Genomic DNA, 23,986 nt, shown 5'->3' with positions numbered 1-23,986 from the left:
AGTAACATTAGATTATATATTTCAATGTATAAACTATAAAAAATATTTATGTCAGTCTGTTCAACATAAAAACATTCGCTGTAAGTGAATATTTGAAATTATCCAGATTCAATTACCTGATTAGGATAATTTAACAACAATATCCTTAATCAGGTGATTAAAGATTCTCTTTTCCCTTCATTCGTCAGTTTTATTCCTTTTTGTGATATTAAAACCTCTCCAATGAATAAATATAACTAGACTTTTCTCTATTCACCCTAATACACTATACACATGTAAATGGTTTAAGGTGTAAGTATACGTATTATATATCAAGGTGTATGTTAATGTTATGACAGAGCTATTCTCATTTTCTAATCTCTATACTTTTAATGATAATAAGAGAGCTAGGCCTATTGATTTTTCTTATGCGTGGAAGGTCACTAATTCTATTCGCTCCCTTATTGATTTCTATCTTAATTATAATCCAATTTCGAAATTTCGGACATATAAAAATAAGAAAATGCAAAAAGAATAAAGATCAATGATATTTATAGTCATAGGTCAAAGTTAAAATTTTACGAAACCGGTCTGAGGGAGCAAACAAAAATTATTTTCTTTTCCTTCTAGAACAACCAATACTGGTTTAAAAATAATGTTTCTATATTGAAAAGGCTGAAATAAGTCTCTATTTATAGTTTATATATTAGGGATCTACTGTAATGCTGTTACTGTTCTTAAAATATTCTATATTTATTGTTCATTATTTCTCCTGTGGTTTATTTCTTCATTTCCTTTCCTCACTGGGCTATTTTTCATATTTAGAGCCCATGGGCTTGTAGCATCCTGCTTTTCCAACAAGGGTTTTACTATAGATGATAATAATAATAATAATAATAATAATAATAATAGGAATATATTAAGACGAAAATCTAACATTCTTTGTATATATAACGAGGAAAATCATTAACTCCGTTTTCTAATTTTCCGTTTTCTTTGATATTTCAGGCAGAGTAACCCAAACATATCTGAATTCATGAAGACACATAACATCAGCGGGGAATATGAAAAGCTGGAGTCAGTCTACATCACGAAACTCATCGAGCTAGTTTCCCACTTACCAAATAAAAATGGGTTGGTAATTCTGAATAGTATTGTATTTAGATATGATACAATGTATATCTTAAATGTCCTAATATTATGTCATGGAAAATCAAACAATATGCATCTCAATTTTCCGTTTTCCAAAGTCATTTTATCAATCTTTCTTAAAAAGATGTTTGACCAGTATGTATGGTTGATATGAATTCCCCTAGGTATGAATTTGGAAGTTTTTCATCACGTCTTATTTCAAAAATGGAAAAATGCTCAATGTTTTTGGGGTTAGTTAGTAATAAAGAATGAATCTTAATACAAAGGTAATGTTGTTAATAATCATTTAAATGAGATTTGCACGCAAATTTATACTCTGTAATATATATATATATATATATATATATATATATATATATATATATATATATATATACACATATATATACAGTATATATATGCATATATATACACACACATATATATGCATATATATACACACATATATATATATACAATATACATATACATATATATATATATATATATATGTATATATATATATATATATATATATATATATATATATATATATATATATATATATATATATACAGTGAACCCTCGCTACTTCGCGGTTCGTCCATCGCGGATTCACCACTTCGCGGGTTTTTTCCATAACCCATATATATATACATATCGTGGATTTTCCGGAAATTTCGAAAATACCGCAATATCTGAAGACCCCAAATACGATATTTCGTTACCTGTAATTCCATTAATACTGTAATTTGTAATATCTGCTCTTACTGATTATTCATTGCATTACATATGACATATAATTAAGCACAGAAAGAAATAAACACGAAAAGAGAATGTGATCATACGATAATTCGGTATTGTATACAATACGTAGTAAAATTAAATTGAACATGAAATGCAAATCAGATGCAGTCATACCATATTAGAATGGTGTAAGGCTGCTGTTGGCTACTACTGTACTGTACTAGAAATGTAATGGATGTGCTTCTTTTCCATGAATTTTTTGTATGTATACTTACGTAGTACTGCATCCAATAATATTCTTTGTTGCAAAAATCACATTTCAAATAAGCGTACGAGAGAGAGAGAGAGAGAGAGATAGAGAGAGAGAGAGAGAGAGACACACATCCTACAACAAAAGCGTAAAATAGCGTACGTAAAGCTATTATTATTATTGTTATTATTATTATTATTGTTGTTGTTGTTATTAAAATATTATTGTTATTATTATTATTATCATTATTATTATTATTATTATTATTATTATTACAGTATCATTATTTATTATTACTATTACAGTATTATTATTACTGTACAGTATACTGTACGCAGGGTATCTTGTACTTTGAATTGGTAACCTACGTAGCATATAAGACGGGTTGTGATTGGTTCAAGCGCTGATAGATGACGAATCAGAACCCAAGTTTTGTAATCTAGCCTGTGATTGGTGTTTTGACCGCTTCTCCAACCCGCAGCATCTCTTTCCGCGGTCACTTTGTCTCCCGCTGTATCGCTGTGTTGACGTTGTTAAGTTATTGTGAACTTTAATCTGTGCTGTGCGTGACTGTTTTAAGTTGAACTTTTTGTTGAACTTTCTGTTAAACCCTACTGTACAATGCCTCCCAAGCCTTCTGCTTCTACTAACGCTGGTAGTGAGCCTAAACAGCACTGAAAGATGATGACGATTGCTGAGAAGGTGACGCTTCTCGATATGTTAAAAGACAGTAGAAGTTACGCGGCCGCAGACCTCGAAGACCTGACGAAATCGGGCAGTGAAGACAGTGAAACACAGGAAGAGATCCAAGAAAATGTCGAAGAAACGGGCTTAACATTAGAACAGCTTGCCAAGCTCTGCAAGCTTGCGAATGAGGTGAAAGAAATGTCGCAAGAGTGGGACGAGGATATGGTTCGTTCTGTACAATTCTGCACCAAGATCGATGAACACATGGCTCCCTACAGGATGTTCTTGCGAAAAAAGAAGCAGCGGCAGCAACTTCCGATCACAATGCCCTTGGAAGAAATTGAAGAAGTGTCTCAGGAAGAAGTTGAAGAGGTGTCCCAGGAAAAGACACCTCCGTCTGAAGAGACGTAAAATACTATTATTGGCTGCACAGTAGAAGACATCATCAGCTTCATCATCATCATTTCTACTGTGCAGCAAATTCATCGCCATCATCATTCAAGTTTTTCTTGAACTTCTTTCGTGGTGAGTACAGTAACAATCTTTATTTTTTACTTTAATATTCTAACATTTTAATATTTGTGCCTGTTTTATAGTTTAGTACTGTATGCATTAAGTTAAAGGGAAGGTTTTAAAAGTCTGAAGAGTATACATGTTGTAACCTATCATATTTTTTTTGTTTAAAATTTACATTTACGTACGTTAAACAATCTCTCTCTCTCTCTCTCTCTCTCTCTCTCTCTCTCTCTCTCTCTCTCTCTCTCTCTCTCTCTCGTAAATTGTTTTCCTGCTTTGCTACGTACAGTATGTACTGTATGATTTTATATAGATACGGTAAATAATATTTGTAATAACATATTTTGTAAATGCTTTTACTGTAAATATCATTATTTATCACTTTCATCATGCGCGTTAAATGCCTTCTTTGTTCTGAGCGTGGTTGTTTACTGAGCGTACTTTATGACGCCGTCGTTTCAGGCGGCGTCATAAAGAAAAACATTTCATTTGGAAGTCCTAAGAAAAATTAAGTAAAACATTGGTAATAACAAAATCAACATACTGTATAATCAATATAATCGATGCAAAAACTAACCTATACATATATGTGTACACTAAATGAGTTTGTTTCTTCATTATGATCAGAGATAAACGTAAACAAAACATTGGTTGCCATTTTTTATCGTACTTTTTAGCGTGTTTAGGAAACGCATGATATAAAATCGCCTTTAATATTTGTGCCTGTTTTAGTTTAGGGTACTGTAGTACATGCATTAAGTGTTCTGTACATTAAAGGGTAGTTTGTTAACAGTACTAATGTACGTACAAGGGAAGGTTTTAAAAGTCTGAATACTGTATACATGTTAAATAAATAGGTAAATATGGTGTCAATACTTCGCGGATTTTCACCTATCGCGGTCGGGTCTGGAACCTATCTACCGCGATAAACGAGGGTTCACTGTATATATATATCATCCGTTATTAGTCCAATGCAGATCAAAGACCTCAGATATATCCTACCACTTGCGTCTGATTTTGGTCTTCCAGGCTCGTAAACTTCATTATTCTAGGAAAAGAACACTCCAAAATCAAGCAATTGTTCTCTAGTGTTGGGTAGTGCCATAGCCTTTGTACCATGGTCTTCCACTGTCTTGGGTTAGAGTTGTCTTGCTTGAGGATATACTAAAACACACTATTCTATGTTTCTATCTTTCCTTTCCTCACTTAGCTATTTTCTAAGTTGGAGCCTATGGACTTATAGCATCCTGCTTTTCCAGTTAGAATTGTAATTCAGCTAGTAATAGTCTAGCTGTTTCCTTCTTTCCTGTTCTCACTGGGCTATTTTCGCTGCTGGAGCCTATGGACTTATAGCATCCTGCTTTTTCAGTTAGAGTTGTAATTTAGCTAGTAATAGTCTAGCTGTTTCCTTCTTTCCTTTCCTCTCTGGGCTATTTTCTCTGTTGGAGCCCTTGAACTTAGGCTATAGCATCCTGCTTTTTCAGCTAGGGTTGTAGCTTACTTAGTAATAGTCTATCTGTTTCCTTCTTTTCTTTCCTCACTGGGTTTTTTTTTCTATTAGGAGCGTATGGACTTATAGCATCCTGCTTTTCAAGTTAGAGTTGTAGCTTAGCTAATAATAGAAATATATGCAAATTAACCTTTGTAAATTCCACCTCTCGCTTCAGATATCTGGTTTGGCAAGAGGTGTTCGACAATGGAATCCAGATAGCAGCCGATACCATCGTCCATATCTGGAAGAGTGAGACTGTTCCAGCAGGCTGGAAAAAGGAGATGAGCAAGGTACTGGAATCTCTCTTGGAGGATCCCTTCTGGTTACAGGTTACAGGGTGTTGGATCCTGCTCTAACGAATATCCCTTTGGCTTATATAAGGAGTTTCATCTCACTTGGAATGACTTTATTATTTGGCTATGGATTTCACCATACAAGTTGAAAATGGTTATATCTGTATTTTGAGGAACTAAACCAACACAAAAAGAACGGTTTATATTTATTCTATATTCCAGGGACCTAAACCACCGAAAAAAGAATTTAGTCATTTGTTAATTCATATATATATCTTCTAAATAATAGCCTTTTTAATCATCTTTGTGATAAAGTTTTGATAGTTTCCGCAGACAAAATTTCAAGTTTCTTTGAGAAATTAAATTTTCAAATCTCTCTCTGTCATTGTCTATCTTTGCAACTACAAGTTTCTTCGTTAGAAATAGTTAATTCTCTCTCTCTCTCTCTCTCTCTCTCTCTCTCTCTCTCTCTCTCTCTCTCTCTCTCTCTCTCTCTCTCAAGTTTATTTGGGAGATAAGAAATTGAAACTTTCTCTTTCAAATTTCTTTGTGAAAAGTAGAATTAAATCTCTCTCTCTCTCTCTCTCTCTCTCTCTCTCTCTCTCTCTCTCTCTCTCTCTCTCTCTCTCTCTCTTGTTTCTTTGGAAGAAAATCAATTTAAACTTTTCCTCTCTTTCCAGTTTCTTTGACAAAAATTAAATCTCTCTCTCTCTCTCTCTCTCTCTCTCTCTCTCTCTCTCTCTCTCTCTCTCTCTCTCTCATCCAAGTACTCACTAATTATATCTTTGTTTGATTATCAATTACCCTTTTCTCAACAACTAATAGCTACCATACATCTTTCGGTGCCATTTAGTATGTGGCCTACCTTTTTTATTCTGGTTTAGCATGTGCCCTACCTGGCTTGTTAGGTAAGGTAAGGTAAGGCTAGGTTAGGTTAGGCCACATACTAAAACAGATAGAATTTCGTAAGCCATATTCGAAAGGTAGGCCACATACTAAACCGGCACCCATCATTCTCTATCCTTCTCAGGTCACGCAAGCAGGTTACAAGACTGTGCTCTCCTCCTGTTGGTACTTGAACTACATCCGCTACGGAGATGACTGGTACAAATATTACCATTGTGATCCACATGACTTCGAAGGTAATGTTATTTCTATGGTACTGGAGTTACCATTTTAAAACTTTGGAAACTATTTTGAATTTTTCTCCTATTATTATTATTATTATTATTATTATTACTTGCTAAGCTGCAACCCTAGTTGGAAAAGCAGAATGCTATAAGCCCAAGGGCTCCAACGGGGAAAATAGCCCAGTGAGGAAAAAATAAGGATATAAATAAACTACAAGAGAAGTAATTAACAATGAAGTAAAACAAATTCATATATAAACTATAAAAACTTCAAAAAACAAGAGGAAAAGAGATAAGATAGTATAGTGTGCCCGGGTGTACCCTCAAGCAAGAGAACTCTAACCCAACACAGAGGAAGACCATGGTACAGAGGCTATGGCACTCCCCAAGACTAGAGAACAATGGTTTGATTTTGGAGTGTCCTTCTCCTAGAAGAGATGCTTACCATAGCTAAAAATCATATTTTGCTTTTAATCAGGTAATGTCAAAGTGCAAATTTTATTCTGGTGATATTTTTCCCTGTTGGAGCCCTTGGGCTGATAGCATCTTTCTTTCCCAAATAGGGTTGTAGCCTAGCTTTTAATAATAATAATAATAATAATAATGTACAGATGCACACAGCATTCCATAGTACACCTTTCTCTAAAGAAGTGCACCCTGTCACATCCTTACTTAGCGGCTAGTAACCAAAAAGCTAGTGTAGGGAGAACTGAGAGAGGTGGTTGGTGCGGCAAAACGAAAGAAATCTCCGCGCAGTATGAGTGTGACTCGGTACATATTTTTAAGGCTGCTCATGAATGGCAGATGCGAAGGACAGTGACATTGTCCTATCAAGTAGGACAATGCCTTAGAGACTGACCATATATACATAAGATCAGCGCCCAAGCCCCTTCTCCCACAAGCTAGGACCAAAGAGGGCCAGGCAATGGCTGCTGATGACTCAGTAAATAGATCTATAGGCTCCCACAAATCCCCCAACCTCAGCCCACAAGGATGGTGAGGTTGCAGCGACCAAAGGAACTAACCAGCTTGAGTAGGACTCGAACCCCATTCTGCCGATCACCAGCCAGGTACGTTACCACATAAGCCACCATAACTCTTCCTCAGAGCGAGGCGTATCGGGAATTCCTGTGTCCAGCTGCACCTGCCCCTACCACATAGAAATTGGGTATGCATGGAATAATTCAGTCTATTTTAGGGTTTTTTTCTGTAAAGCATATATTTCACCTATGATTTAATGATTAGGATACCTACTAGACCACAAAATATGTTCTAGTTTTGATGTATTAACTCTTCGGCGAAAAGCGGCAAGGCAGGCAAAAACGAAAGGAAAAAAGTGGGTGTTCAGTCTGCTTATGAAACAAATAAACATCTTAATGTTACCCAGAAAAAATTTACAACAATAAAATTTAGATTGGTCAAACTAGGAATCTTAGAAAACTTACTAAACATTTTTTAGTAAGAAGCTACTGTTAGTCTTAAAATAAAATGACGAGTTTTCAGAAATGGTGCTGCTGCTACTACTCATGCCATCTCTGTGTATTGTTATGGCACACCAGGACAACCATGGATTTGCAATCTTAAAAAAAATAATGGGACAAAGTATTTTGTGATAACCTATACGATGACATTTCCTTAAAAACCTCCTAAAAATTTACTATATTCCTGGCACGGACGCCCAGAAACAGCTAGTCATGGGTGGATTGTGATAACTTATATGATGGTATTTCCTTAAAAACCTTAAAATTCACCATATTCCAGGCACGGACACCCAGAAACAGCTAGACATGGGTGGATTGTGATAACTTATATGATGGTATTTCCTTAAAAACCTTAAAATTCACCATATTCCAGGCACGGACGCCCAGAAACAGCTAGTCATGGGTGGATTGTGATAACTTATATGACGATATTTCCTTAAAAACCTTAAAATTCACCATATTCCAGGCCAGGATGCCAGAAACAGTTAGTCATGGGAGGATTGTGAGAGCTTATCCGATAACATTTCCTTAAAAACCTAAAAATTCACTATATTCCAGGCACGGACGCCCAGAAACAGCTAGTCATGGGTGGATTGTGATAACTTATATGATGGTATTTCCTTAAAAACCTTAAAATTCACCATATTCCAGGCACGGACGCCCAGAAACAGCTAGTCATGGGTGGATTGTGATAACTTATATGATGGTATTTCCTTAAAAACCTTAAAATTCACCATATTCCAGGCACGGACGCCCAGAAACAGCTAGTCATGGGTGGATTGTGATAACTTATATGATGGTATTTCCTTAAAAACCTTAAAATTCACCATATTCCAGGCACGGACGCCCAGAAACAGCTAGTCATGGGTGGATTGTGATAACTTATATGATGGTATTTCCTTAAAAACCTTAAAATTCACCATATTCCAGGCACGGACGCCCAGAAACAGCTAGTCATGGGTGGATTGTGATAACTTATATGATGGTATTTCCTTAAAAACCTTAAAATTCACCATATTCCAGGCACGGACGCCCAGAAACAGCTAGTCATGGGTGGATTGTGATAACTTATATGATGGTATTTCCTTAAAAACCTTAAAATTCACCATATTCCAGGCACGGACGCCCAGAAACAGCTAGTCATGGGTGGATTGTGATAACTTATATGACGATATTTCCTTAAAAACCTTAAAATTCACCATATTCCAGGCCAGGATGCCAGAAACAGTTAGTCATGGGAGGATTGTGAGAGCTTATCCGATAACATTTCCTTAAAAACCTAAAAATTCACTATATTCCAGGCACGGACGCTCAGAAACAGCTAGTCATGGGTGGATTGTGATAACATATATGATGGTATTTCCTTAAAAACCTTAAAATTCACAATATTCCAGGCACAGACACTCAGAAACAGCTAGTCATGGGTGGATTGTGATAACTTATATGATGATATTTCCCTAAAAACCTAAAAATTCATTATATTCCAGGCACGGACGCCCAGAAACAGCTAGTCATGGGTGGATTGTGATAACTTATATGATGATATTTCCTTAAAAACCTAAAAATTCATTATATTCCAGGCACGGACGCCCAGAAACAGCTAGGCATGGGTGGATTGTGATAACTTATATGACGATATTTCCTTAAAAACCTTAAAATTCACCATATTCCAGGCCAGGATGCCAGAAACAGTTAGTCATGGGAGGATTGTGAAAGTTTATCCGATAACATTTCCTTAAAAACCTAAAAATTCACTATATTCCAGGTACGGATGCCCAGAAACAGCTAGTCATGGGTGGATTGTGATAACATATATGATGGTATTTCCTTAAAAACCTTAAAATTCACCATATTCCAGGCACGGACGCCCAGAAACAGCTAGTCATGGGCGGAGAAGCTTGCATGTGGGGCGAGTACGTAGACGGCACCAACCTAATCCCTCGTACGTGGCCCCGCGCCTCTGTAGTGGCCGAGAAGCTGTGGAGTTCGGCTGCTCAGACGAACAGCACTGAAAAAGCTGTCCCTAGGCTGGAGGAGCACCGCTGCAGGCTTTTAGATAGAGGCTTCAGGGTGGAGCCCTTATGGCCATCTTTCTGCATGTCAGATGTTGATTTGTAGTGACTTAGTTCCTGTTAATGGCTTTATAAGTATTACTTTCTTTAATGGTGGTAGCTATTGATATTCTGTATACTACACTGGGTGATAGTTTAAGTGGACATTGGTCAGTGGAATTTCTTATGGTGTTAGAATTCTTTTGTAAGTTTAGTAATCACAGTTATTATACTAAAGGTTTACATTTGGATTTAAGTAAAGGCTGTACATTATCCCTACATAATGGTGTCAGTTGTGTGATGCACCGTCTCCAATGCCTTCTATCAAAAGTATCCTCTTTAAACAAACCTCTTCTTATGTTGCCATCTAATTCTCGGCTTCCCTCTCGATCTTTCCCCACCCTAACAGGTTCTTCCCAAGAACTTCAAACTCCAGAAATTATTCATTTTCATGGTGATGGAATAAAACAATAAAATATTTAAAAATGCCTTTCACTAAACATTTTAATCTTAAGTAAATTAAAAGACTTTAGAATGAATTTAATATCCCACTGTATTAGTACTTGCTAAGCTACAGCTCTAGTTCGGAAAGCAGGATGCTATAAGCCCAAGAGCTCCAACAGGGAAAATAGCCCAGTGAGGAAAGGAAATAAGGAAACAAATATAGTAGTGTACCTTCAGACAAGAGAACTCTAACCCAAGACATTGCTAGACAATGGTACAGAGGCTATGGCACTATCCAAGACTAGAGCAAAATGGTTTCATTTTGGAGTGTCCTCCTAGAAGTTCTGCTTACCATAGGTAAAGAGTCTCTTCTACCCTTACCAAGAGGAAAGAAGACACTGCATACTTCCAGTGCGGTAGTTAACCCCTTGAGTGAAGAATTTTTCGGTTATCTCTACGTTGTTAACCTCACAGACCGTCACCCCATTATTTATGACAGAGTTTACCTTAAAGAATATACACCACATATGACTGGCTTTAAACACTCTACGACTAATATTTTCGTTCTTTTCTGTTGTCTTTTTAAAACATCAGCCCGCAAAATATTTGCCTTCTCACAAATCATAGCCTCAGAAACACCACTGACAGCTAAATGATTATTGCTTGTCCCCAATGAAATAATTTCAATTTGCTCTAATGTCTGTGAACTTTCTTTAGATTTAGATTTCACCCCCCTAGCTGATTTAATTGCATCTGTTTTCATAACCAAAATATAAATTGCCGCTTTAAGCATACCTATATTACCACAAGATCAGTAAAGTTCATGCAACTCTACTGCACACTTCTCAATGATCTCTTCTTTCCACTATAGCGATCCCAACACTTTTCTCTGTTCCATTACTTTTCTCACAAATAGAAGCTTTGTGAGGAAAGATCAGGCAGTGATTTTAGCCTTCTGGGAGTGTTGTAAACGTTATAAAGGTAGTCTGAGTGAACTTCTGTCAGTGATTTAAGCCTTCTGAAAGCGTTATAAACGTTATAGATACTGTCTGAGTAAAGACCTGGCAGTGATTTTAACGGATTCATTAAAATCACAAAACGTGAAAATTCACGGTTACAGCAAGCGTGGGAGAGGTAAATGTGGTACGAGTGCCTCATCTGGTGTCGTATAAGTTCTAGTGTATACCAAAGTAGTCATCTCCTGAGGTTCTACTACATATATATATATATATATATATATATATATATATATATATATATATATATATATATATATATATACATATATATATATATATATATATATATATATATATATATAGAGCTAGTCCACTGCAGGATTAAGTCCTTAGACAAATCCTTCCACTCATGTCTGTTTATGGTCTTTCTATGCCAGTTCCTACATGCAAATTTTCTTAGCTCATCAATCTAGTGTCTTTTCTTCCTTCCCCTGCTTCGTTTGCAATCTGTAAGGATCCATTCTGAAATTCTAAATGTCCATCTATTATCTGTCCTCTTCCTTAAATGTCCTTCTTACATGTCAGATTATCCTCTACTCTCTCTGTCTGCATATATATATATATATATATATATATATATATATATATATATATATATATATATATATATATATATATATACTGTATATATATATATGTATATATATGTTTGTGTGTGTGTGTTTGCAGTATGTTAGTCAATCCGTCAAATCTGATTATAGAGTCAAGAAATAACAAACTAAATGAATAGAAAATTTGTATATTTATTTTTTATTGTTAACACTTAACATATTAAATGTTAATATCTAAATAAATTGTATTCTATATTCTTAGGAAAAAGTCTAGGAGATTAATTACCCATTTAACAGCTATAATTCAGACCAGACAGCCATTAATCATGCCTATTGGTAAATTGAAAATTAGCAAATTAATCAATGATCATCAGATGGTTTTATAAAATACAACATATTTTAATCAGAAGTCTATACCTTTACCTTTTCTTGAACCGATGAATATTCTGGATAATTCTGAATGCACAAAACGTATCTTGCTCCAATCCAATGTTAAATAAAGATATTCATCTAAATCCTGATACTTCTTTCACACCGGTATCCCTACATTAAGGGGTCGGTTGCCTTATGTGTCCTCTCCAATGGCCTTTTACCAGCTAGAGCAAGCTCTTTCGGCTTTTTTCTCACCGTTATCCCTACATTAAGGTGTCAGTTGCCTGATGCGCCCTCTCCAATGCCTTCTATCAGCAAGAGATAGCTTTTTCTTCTTCTTTCACACTGTTACCACTACAATAAATGGTCAGTTGCCTAATGTACTCTCTCCAATGCCTTCTATCAGCAGGAGGTGGCTCTTTCTCCTTCTTTCACACTGTTATCACTACAATAAATGGTCGGTTACCTGATGCACCCTCTCCAATGCCTTTAATCAGCAGGAGATAGCTCTTTCTCCTTCTTTCACACTGTTATCACTACAATAAATGGTCGATTACCTGATGCGGCCTCTCCAATACCTTTAATCAGCAGGAGGTAGCTGTTTTTTCTTCTATCACACCATTATCACTACAATAAATGGTCGGTTGCCTGATGCACTCTCTCTAATGCCTTCTATCAGCAGGAAATAGCTCTTTCTTTTTCTCTCCCACTGTTATCCCTATAATAAGGCGTCGGTTACCTGATGCGCCCTCTCCAATGCTTTCTGTCAGCAGGAGATAGCTTGTTCTTCTTCTATCACACCGTTATCACTACAATAAATGGTCGGTTGCCTGATGCGCCCTCTCCAATACCTTCTATAAGCAGGAGATAGCTCTTTCTTGTTTTGCACTGTTATTCCTACATTAAGGGGTCGGTTTCCTGGTACGCCCTCTACAAAAAACTCATACACTTTACGTCAAACAGTATATCAACGCTTGTACAATTTCTTAAATGAATCCCTTTCCTCGAATTTACAGTATTATAAGAAGTATGTTAGAAGACAAGCCATAAAAAAGAAGAGAACGAATGAATATTTCACCTAAATGCTAATTTTAGTCAGGTCCAATGTACTTGAATCTATCGCGTTTGAGGAAGATTCGCAACCACTGCCATCATTTTTGGCAGTGGACGACGACGCAGAGGCATTTGGAGGAACGTGTTCCTGATACACGCCCAAATAGCCGCCCATTCCTTTCATCCTCATGCGGTAGACGAAGTCTAGGAGGTAGAGGCAATTCTCTTTGGTTACGGTATCGACCTCGATGATGACGATGTAAGTGAAAAGGCTATGGTGATGACGAGAGCTTCTTCTGTAGAAGGACAACTTCTTTAGATGGAGGTCGTCTGAGATGTTGAAGTAAACGTGAAGTGCCCCGGTCCATTCTCTCCACTGCTCTTCCACCTTTGGACAAATGAAGAAGAAGAATACACTACTGAGGCAACATATTAACTAAAACTAAATCTATTGCATAAGCTTAGGATTTATCAAGTAAACGTTCACCGTACACAAAATTTCATTAGAATTAAGCTGTTTTCTATTTTCTATTTTGTTTTCATATTTCCTTTCCTTACTCAGCTATTTTCCCTGCTGGAGCACAAGGACTTGTAGCATCCTGCTTTTCCAATTAGGAGTGAAGCTTAGCTAAATTGCTGTGGTGGATAAGATATGCTTATGGAGGTTGACATCAGCAAAGCAATGCATTCTAATAAGCATTTTTTATATATAAAAAGATGTTTATAGAATCTGAAATCAGTGGATCAATGCATCTTTATTATAAAAAAAAATATGCTTATAGAGTTAGACTTTGGCATAGCAATGCATTCTAATAGGCATTTTTTTTTTCATAAAGAGCTAAGCTTATAGAATCTATCAGTGGAGCAATGCAGTAATAAATAGTTTTTTTTTTTATAAAAAGTTATGCTTATAGAATCTGACATCGGCTGAGCAATGCACTCTAACAAGCGGTTTTTCTATAAAGAGATAATTATGCTTATAGAATCTGACATCGGCGCATCAATGCACTCTAACAAGCGGTTTTTCTATAAAGAGATAATTATGCTTATAGAATCTGACATCGGCGGAGCAATGCACTCTAACTAGCGGTTTTTCTATAAAGAAATAATTATGCTTATAGAATCTGACATCGGCGGAGCAATGCACTCTAACAAGCGGTTTTTCTGTAAAGAGATAATTATGCTTATAGAATCTGATATCGGCGGAGCAATGCACTCTAACAAGCGGTTTTTCTATAAAGAGATAATTATGCTTATAGAATCTGACATTGGCGGAGCAATGCACTTTAACAAACTTTTTTCATAAGGAGATATGCTTATAGAGTCTGACATCGGCGGAGCAATGCACTCTAACAAGCGTTTTTTTCTATTAAGAGATAATTATGCTTATAGAATCTGACATTGGTGGAGCAATGCATTCTAAATAACTTTTTCACAAAGAGATATGCTTATAGAATCTGACATTGGCGGAGCAATGCACTCTAACAAGCATTGTTTCATAAAGATATATGCTTATATATTTTGACAGCGGAGCAACGCATTATAATTAGCATCTTATCATTATAACTAATAAGCACAATAGCAATGAAATTGAATTGTACTTATTGTACTTAATAAAGACCTTTACCCTGCTGAAATCCCCGTCCAAAGTCTTGAAGGCGATGACGATGAAGCAGCGGGCCCACTCAGAGGGGTCGCTGGGGCACGTCACCAGAAGCTCTGGTACCCAGGATACTACTTCCTCGTAGATGCCTGCAGCCAAGAAAAGAAATCAATTATTATTATTATTATTATTATTATTATTAGTATTATTATTATCATTATTAGTGTACGCGACACATCAAAAAATGACGGCTAAATGTTTAGATAGATATGGACATACATACACACACAGATTCCACCCTTCTCACCCCCTCCCCCTTTCTTAACTACAGTCTCTCTCACCAGGGTATAACTACACCCTCTCCCATACCTAAGGAATGGGGAGAGATGGAGTAGTTATACGAGACCAGAAATATATATATATATATATATATATATATATATATATACATATATATATATATATATATATATATATATATATATATATATATATATATATATATATATATATATATATATATATATATATATATATATATATATATATATATATATATATATATATATATATACATATATATTATCATTATTATTATTATTATTATTATTATTATTATTATTATTATTATCATCATTATTATTACTATTATTATTATTATTATTAGCTATGCCACAACATTAATTCAAAAAGCTGAATGCTACAAGCCCAAGGGTTCCAACAGTGAAAATAGCCCAGTGAGAAAAGGAAATAAACAAACTCTCGTTCAAATGTATTCCCAAAGTGACGGAAAACACTCAAATACAAAGTAATTGATACATATACAATGAGATTACAGCATTGTATGAATGTCTACAGAATTTAATAAGTAACATTTTCACCTAAGCAAAATAGTAGTCAGAAAAACTGTAAACTTTCCACTCCGGAGAATAACAATACTTTTTGGGCTTAGGCCATGTCGTGCTTATGGAAGTTTCTTCATTAGTAGCTTCCTAAGTTATATGTGACAAAACAGTGATATATCCCAGAGAATTTACCAAAGGTATCCAGAATTCTAACTCCTGGAGCGAGTATCCCTTAAATTTCTCCAAGGGATATCGCGTAAGGACGTATCTTGACACATCTCATAGCTATTTACACCCCGAATAGCCTTTCACTTCGAGAGGGAAAGTGGCAAGAAAATAAGAGAGTCGTTCAAGAGGTAAAACTACTCGACTCTCCTAATGTACTGTAAATAGTTCGGCCATCCGCCACCGCACGGAGCCACCAAACCATTCTTTCGTTTTTAGCTTTGCTGACCAGTATTCCCTGTGTTATCTCGCTATTTTCGAAGCTTTTTTCGCTTTATTAAAATTATTATGGATTCCCCAGCTTCATCAGCTTCTGGAAAGTTAAGTAATATCTTTGAATTGTGTAAATGTAAGCTCTTGCCAGTTTTGCTTTTCGATTGGTATTGTAATTAACGTAACAAGAGCTGTTGCTGGCTGGATGGCGTCATGAAGCGATCGTTCTTTCGTTCATTTAGTTAGCAAGAACGATATTCCCGGCATCCTTGCTTTAATAACTTTAGCTATTTAGTATTTTAGCTAGGGATTTTTATATTATGTCATTGTTGTCATGAATTTGGCTATAATTTTCGAGCCTCATGAGTGCTAGGCTTCTAGCCTCGGCACTTTCACACCTCATGCATGATATAACCTTTCTGGTAAAGTTGTATTGAAGCTCAGGCAATATTTTATACAATTAAGATATTACTGTTTCCTTCCCTCTTCCATAATAGTATACCAGAGTTACGTAGAACGTTTCTCTAAGCTCTCTAGCTTAATAGCTTTAGTGCTTTAGTATACTTTATATGTCCCCATTACTCTTGTATTGTCTTTAGGGGTAAGATAGATATCATTGCCCCTTTAAGTAAATACTATCTCTATGAGATATAAGAGTAATTCCCTTTCCCTCTGATTAGCCTAGGCTATCCTCAGTTAATTTACTGTAACCTATGGTTGGGTAAATTTTCTGGGGCGTTTCGTTTCCCTCTCCTTTTCTCTGAGCTGGCAACTGAGTAGTTTGTCAGCATTGAGTTTGGAGTTGGGGACGGGACATCAGAGTAAGTCTGTGTTAGGCATCTGGCTACCTGGATTTATACCGGCAACTGAGTAGCTTGTCGGTATTCCAGTAGGGCTAGTTGCTGTTCAGGAGGCTTGCCTCCCTAGATCTTGTAGAGGTTATTGTTTTACAATTTCCTCTTTATGGTCTAGCAGACAATCCTGTATTGGGGGTTCTTAACGGGAGGATAGGTTTCTTCCTTGTTTTGATCCCTGGTACGAGATTCTGTTCTCATGAGTTCGTTTTTGGACGTTCTCTCATTGCCTAACCCAACCTGGGGAATTAACTTCCCCTTGTTGAGGCTTTTATGAGGACAGAATCCTTCAGGTTAAGTAATGCCCTAGGGTATTGCTTTACTTATGGACTATTCACCCCTTCCCCGCTATCTCTTTCGTGTTGAATGATCCAGCACCCTTATGGCTGTGGTTCTACATAGGCTCCTCTGGACGTCTGTAGACCTGGCATGAGTTTTTTTGTCAGTGCCTGGTTAGGTTACTGACAGATAACCTCATATCTTTGAGTGTTCCTTAGAGTCCTCCCTTGGACTGCCTTCCATATTCCTTAAGATGGGATATGGTTGAGTGGAAGCCCGAATTAATTTCCCTCTTACACTGGTACACTCTTTCAGGATGTAGACGACATAGCTGATTCTTTGCCATCTCCTATCCTTACCTTTCTCTCCTACTGTCTATCATGGGCTATAGTCGGCAGTTAATTCTACCGACGATTTGGGTTGGTTAGGCTAACAGTTCGCTGTAATCTCTTACCTCGGACATCGTTGATCGATGGCCGTTGGTGAGTTTAGTAGGCCTGCCTGCCGGCAACTGAGTAGCTTGTCGGCAGCTGGCCAATGCCTTCCACCCATAGTGTTATATTAATAACCAGCAGTGGTTGGCAGGCCCGGCAGATGCCAGCCTGCTGGCATAAGCTGATTAGCCCATCATGCCGACAATGTCGGCAGGTCGACACTATATTCAAATTTTATCTGAGGTAGCTGCCGGCAGGCTCGGTAGACACCTGCCTGCCGTCATTTACCGACTGGCCCTACATGCCGACGATGTCGGCGGGGCCGGCAGTGTTGGCGGGGCCGGCAGTGTCGGCAAGATCTGCAGTGTCGGCAGGGCCGGCAGTGTCGGCGGGGCCGGCAGTGTCGGCGGGGCCGGCAGTGTCGGCGGGGCCGGCAGTGTCGGCGGGGCCGGCAGTGTCGGCGGGGCCGGCGGGGCCAGCAGTGTCGGCGGCATACTGCCACCGCCAACTGCTGTATCCAGAAAAATATGGTAAAATTTTTTCCAACCTACAAGTGGTTCTTGAGCAGCCATTTGTGAGACCATCATAGAGAGATGATTCTCTCTTATTTTAATGGTTATGTCCATTAAATTTATCCACTGTATTGAACATTATAAGAGGATGTGTCAAGAAGACATTATATATCTTGGATATTCCCTCTGTTATTTAATTCCTTGTGAATTTCATGGTTCAATACGGGAAGGGGTCATAGCAAATGGCTGGACGGGAAACACATGTGGGTGTCTTTCCTACTATAGCTTACCCTATCCAAGCTAAATATAATAAATGTATTTTGTTGAAATTTGAGAATTTCACAGAAAACTCATTTGCTTTTCTTTTCTTTACAGGAGGAGCATCCCGAGTGCGGGAACAACTTTTGTAGGGTCCACAGCAAGGACTTCTACGGACATGGCGTGTGTAGGTCTCATGCCCGCTGTTCTGTCACAAAGGGGCCCTCAAGTACTGGGACCCAGAGGTATGTACTGTGTGCGACAAGTTGGTTAAGGAGGCTTTTGATGATCAAAACTCTGCGAAGTCTAGGGATGCAGCTAGGATTACGCTGCGGAAATGGGTTAGAGGTTTTCAAAAGAATACCTCGGGCCCATACCTTCCTAATGCTAGGATGAGGGACTGTCTCTTCCCCGGAGCTCGTGACGATTCCGTCATTCCCCACACCAAACCTTTGATCCCCTTGGTGCAGCTCCAGGTTCAGAAATCTGGAGATCCTGACGTGGCGGATGCTTTGGAAAGCGTCCACCTGGACGACAATATGTTTGTCGTTTCCGAGGAGACTGAGAAGAATCTCCTCGTAGAAGAGTCAGAACAGGAGGCAGTTGTTCCTCCTACTAACGAGGTTGAGAATACTGAAGCAGTGTCGGTCTCTTCAGCAGCTGTGGCGGAACCAGCACCCTCAACCTCTTCGCAACCGCCTCATCTGGAGGCACTTACGACCACTTTGCAATCTCTGATGTCGATGGTGTACGACTTGCAGAAGCGGTCCTCCGAGAAAGAGACTACTTTCCGGTCAGATATCGAACAATTAGTTTCCTCGCGCTTAGCCCCGAAGAAACTAAACGTGAAGGATCTTCCTGTGTTCTCCGATGTTAACCCATGGAGGTACGCGGAGCACATGCCTATGTCAGCAGGCAAGATTTTCCTTTCAGAGAAACTGGGTACCGTCCCAGTGGAGGAAGTAGAGTTCTGGCCCAGCAGGGCATCCTACCCGGATTGTTATGTCCGGCTCAGAACTGAACTGTCATCCAAAGAAGAGACGGAGCCCAAGGAAGTAATTGCCCTCGAGCTCGCTAAAGCACAGGCTTTGTTTTCCACAAAACTAAAGGAGAGGGCATTCACTAGCTCAAAGGTGCCGGCATTAAGCAAAAAACATCCGTCGTTTATTGCTGACCCTCAACGTGCTTTTCCCTTTATGGATAAAGGGTTTAAAGCAGCTCTGAAGGCCGTGAGAGCAGGAAAGCCCTGCCCCACGCTGGAAGAGAGCAAGCCTTTCTCCCTTGCTTTTCCTTCAGATGACAAAGACTGGAAGGACATTCACGTTACCTTCTCAGTCGGGAAGCTGGAGGCCGATATCGCTGGACGTCAGTTCAACGAGGACCTCCCAAAGCTGTCAGAGTTTCTCTTGAAGAGAGAACATGAGACGAAGGAACGCTTGGCAGCGTCCATGTCTTTACAAACGGGGCTAGAACGATGGCTAGCATCCCTGATTCCCCAGATATGTATATGGTCTTTGCCAAGGCGCACTTGGCTACAGTTACAAAGGACCTATACAACTTTATCAGAGCCAGGACGGCTTGTCGGGAGTTCGTGTTTGCTGCTTCTGCCTCTGTGAAACACGAACCTAGGAAGCTGATAGCTTCTAATATCTGGGGAAAAGACCTCTTTCCTAGTGATGTGGTGAAGGAGGTCGTAGACAAGGCTGCTTCGGAGAATAGGAATCTCCTCTCTAAATGGGGCTTGTCCTCCAAGAGAAAATCTTCTGCTGACAGGGGTCCCCAGCCGAAGAACAAGTTGAAGCGGCCTCGCCTGTCCTCTCAGCCAAGACAGCAACAGCTTCCCATGGCCACGGTGCCCTAGACGGAGGCACAACCTACTACCACCTTTCAACTGGTGCCCCAAACACTGGCGACTCAGTCACCAGTTTTCACCCCAGCTTACGAAAGGCAGTCGGCTTCTTCTAAGCCAAAGTTTAGGGGATCCTTTCGAGGCTCTTCTAGACACCCCTTCAGAGGAAGAGGCAACAAAGGTGGTCGTGGCCAAGGTGGAAAGTCTTCCACCCAGCACTCAAAGTGAGATGCTGCCGGTAGGAGGGAGACTTCTACACTTTCAGGATCGGTGGACCTTCGATCCTTGGGCCCACAGCCTGATCAAGATAGGACTGGGGTGGGGTTGGAACTCAACTCCACCAAGCTTTCCTCAATTCTTCCAGCCTTCAACCCCAGTTCTGGAAGAATACGTTCAGGAACTACTGGACAAGAGAGTGATAAGGAAAGCAAAGTCCATCAAATTCCAAGGAAGGCTATTCTGTGTTCCGAAGAAGGATTCGGAAAAGCTCAGAGTCATTCTGGACTTATCATCACTCAACAAGTTCATTGTGAACTACAAGTTCAGAATGCTGACGCTTCAGCACATAAGGACCCTTCTGCCTAAAAGGGCATTTACAGTCTCCATAGACATGACGGATGCGTACTGGCATGTGCCAATCAACCGTCAAGTTTCCCCCTACCTGGGATTCAAGCTCCAGAAAAGAAAATACGTTTTCAGAGCCATGCCCTTCGGTTTGAATATTGCTCCGAGAATATTCACAAAGCTTGCAAATGCAGTTGTTTGACAACTACACCTCAAAGGGGTTCAGGTGATGGCCTACCTGGATGACTGGCTGGTGTGGGCAGCATCCAAAGAAGAATCCTTGCAAGCCTCCAGAAAAGTGATCCAATTCCTAGAGTACCTAGGGTTCAAGATAAACCTGAAAAAGTCTCGGCTGTCTCCAGCTCAAAAGTTCCAGTGGTTGGGAATCCACTGGGACTTACAATCACATTGCCTCTCCTTGCGAAAGGCAAAGAGAAAGGAGATTGCAGGGGCCGTCAAAAATCTGCTTCGGTCACGAAAGATTTCAAGAAGACAACAGGAGAGAGTGTTGGGGTCTCTCCAGTTTGGCTCTTTGACGGACCCACTTTTGAGAGCACAATTAAAAAAGGCCTCAGGGATCTGGAGAAAATACACTTACAACGATCAAAGAGATCTACTAAGACCATTACCAAATCGTCTGCGATCGATTCTCAAGCCATGGTCGGAAACAAAGAACTTAAGAAGGAAAGTATCCTTGCAACCACCCCCTCCTACAGTCACCGTCCACACGGATGCTTCAAAGGAAGGATGGGGGGGTCATTCTCATCTTCGGAAAGTGCAAGGAACTTGGTCTCCCCTGTTCAAGACCTTCCACATCAACTATCTGGAAGCCATGGCAGTGTTTCTTTCCCTGAAGAAACTGAAACTTCGCCGGTCAATCCACATTCGCCTGGTCCTAGACAGCGAAGTGGTGATGAGATGCATAAATCGTCAAGGTTCAAGATCACCTCAGTTGAATCAGGTGATAATAGCCATCCTTCATCTGTCCAAGAAGATAAAATGGCACTTATCAGCAGTCCACCTTCAAGGATTCCGCAATGTGACGGCAGACGCTCTATCCAGGTTCGACCCGATAGAGTCCGAATGGTCCCTAGACGCAGGATCATTCTCCTTCATATTGAGCAAAGTCCCAGGATTGCAAGTAGATCTCTTCACAACGAGCGACAACAAGAAGTTAGCCCGGTACGTAGCCCCGTACGAGGATTCTCTAGCGGAAGCGACGGACGCGATGTCTCTAGATTGGAACAGATGGTCCAGGATTTACCTGTTCCCACCAACCAACCTGTTGTTGAAAGCCCTCGACAAATTGAGATCCTCTCGGGGGAGGGCAGCGATAGTGGCCCACAAGTGGCCAGGCAGTGTCTGGTTTCCATCGATAACAGAACTACGCCTGAAGCTGATCCAAGCCGATCCCGTTGCCGGAACCAGTTCTGACTCAGCTAGTACAGAAATTGATTGTCTACGCTTCATCAGAGAAAACCCAGAACCTTCATCTCATGATTTTCTCGCCTTAGCGGTCAAGAAAAGGTTTGGGATTTCCGAAGACAGCACTAATTTCTTAGAAGAATATAAGTCAAAGTCAACAAGAAGACAATACGAATCTTCCTGGAAGAAATGGGTGGCCTTTGTTAAGGCGAAGAAACCTCAAGAGAATTCTACGGATTTCTGCCTGTCCTTTTTCATCCATCTTCACGGACAAGGGCTAGCGGCTAATACAATCATGACGTGTAAATCTGCCTTAGCTAGACCGATTCTATATGCCTTCCAAGTGGATTTTTCAAGTGAAATCTTCAACAAGATTCCGAAAGCCTGCGCAAAACTTCGGCCTGCAGCCCCTCCAAAACCTGTTTCATGGTCTTTGGATAAGGTTCTTCATCTGGCCTCGACCTTGAACAATGAAGATTGCTCGCTGAAAGACTTGACTCAGAAAGTGGTATTTTTATTTGCACTAGCCTCAGGAGCCAGAGTCAGTGAAATAGTGGCCCTCTCAAGGGATGATGGCCGCATTCAGTTTACACCGAACGGAGATCTAAATCTCTTTCCGGATCCGACTTTTCTCGCCAAGAATGAGCTACCCACTAAAAGATGGGGTCCCTGGAGAATCTGCCCTCTGAAGGAAGAAGCATCCCTCTGTCCAGTGGAATGCCTAAAGGTCTATCTTCGTAGAACTTCAGACTTTGGGGGAGGTCAGCTTTTTAGGGGAGAAACTTCGGGTTCAACGATATCCTTGAAACAGATAAGGGCGAAAATCACTTACTTTATTCGCAGAGCGGATCCTGACAGTACACCTGCAGGTCATGATCCGAGGAAGGTAGCCTCGTCTCTTAACTTCTTTCAGACTATTTCGTTTGATAACCTACGTGCTTATACTGGTTGGAAGTCTTCCAGAGTCTTTTTTAAGCACTATGCGAAGCAATTGCAAGAAATCAAATTTCATGTGGTGGCTGCAGGCAGTGTAATAAAGCCTGTAGTTTGATTACTGCGAAGGACAGTGCACTAATTGGGACTGTTAGTGAAGGGTGTGCATGATAGACTTAGGTATATCATGATGATTTTTAGTGCTGACATGAACATTATAAACTGTCTTCCATAGTTAAGTGAACTTAAAAGCCTAATATTTTGACATGAGTGCCAGCATATTTATGCATAATGTCTTTTAGTAATAACATATATATTGAAATTTCCTAATTTCACGGAGTGGCATTGTTTTCTCTTTCAGATGAAACTTATTTACCTTGTTATTACTGTTATGCTTGTTATGTCTATGTCTAGCATAAGTATTTTACTTAATCATAACTTCTGTGTTTCTTGTAAATAAACTATAGAAGGAATCTTTGCGTCTCTCTCGCCTTAAGATTATAGATTATATTCAGAGTATTCTTGATCCTCTTATGGACCATGTGGGACAAAGTTTCCCTTACCATGCAATCAGGTAAGTTTGGTTGTGCTATGTTTGTCTACTGTATTACGTTTCCTACGTGAACATAAACTCGTTTGTCTGATCCAGACCTGGGAGGTACAGTACTCTATTCAGAACTCTAGCACAAACTACGATTTACGTATATACGACACGATATACTTTCTGCTTGCTTGTTGTTCTTTGAACTCACAATCTCGGGTTTTTTCCTAGAGTCTATACAGACTTTTCCCTGTA

The 23,986-nt window shown here is 39.2% G+C and overlaps 2 protein-coding genes across 5 annotated transcripts in view; one reads left to right on the top strand and one right to left on the bottom strand.

The window, feature by feature from the left end:
• The window catches only part of LOC137650855 (beta-hexosaminidase subunit alpha-like), a 45,316-nt gene extending 35,085 nt beyond the window's left edge, over positions 1-10,231 (top strand). Inside the window, exons 10-13 of the mRNA XM_068384013.1 lie at positions 988-1,113; positions 4,978-5,092; positions 6,126-6,237; positions 9,565-10,231. Coding sequence (XP_068240114.1) covers positions 988-1,113; positions 4,978-5,092; positions 6,126-6,237; positions 9,565-9,824 — 613 coding nt within the window. The 3' untranslated portion in view covers positions 9,825-10,231. The remainder of the gene's footprint in view (positions 1-987; positions 1,114-4,977; positions 5,093-6,125; positions 6,238-9,564) is intronic.
• A 2,327-nt stretch (positions 10,232-12,558) lies between these two features.
• The window catches only part of LOC137650901 (uncharacterized), a 303,393-nt gene continuing 291,965 nt past the window's right edge, over positions 12,559-23,986 (bottom strand). For 3 of the 4 annotated variants that reach the window (XM_068384050.1, XM_068384053.1, XM_068384058.1), the window contains exons 5-6: positions 14,818-14,948; positions 12,559-13,584 (exon numbers count right to left, since the gene is read on the bottom strand). In XM_068384050.1, coding sequence (XP_068240151.1) covers positions 13,222-13,584; positions 14,818-14,948 — 494 coding nt within the window. In that variant the 3' untranslated portion in view covers positions 12,559-13,221. The remainder of the gene's footprint in view (positions 13,585-14,817; positions 14,949-23,986) is intronic. The other variant, XM_068384060.1, reaches the window with a different exon arrangement.

The sequence above is a fragment of the Palaemon carinicauda genome, chromosome 1, assembly GCF_036898095.1.
Source record: "Palaemon carinicauda isolate YSFRI2023 chromosome 1, ASM3689809v2, whole genome shotgun sequence".
Taxonomy (NCBI): Eukaryota; Metazoa; Arthropoda; class Malacostraca; order Decapoda; family Palaemonidae; genus Palaemon; species Palaemon carinicauda.
This window is presented reverse-complemented; position numbering and strand designations above follow the sequence as displayed.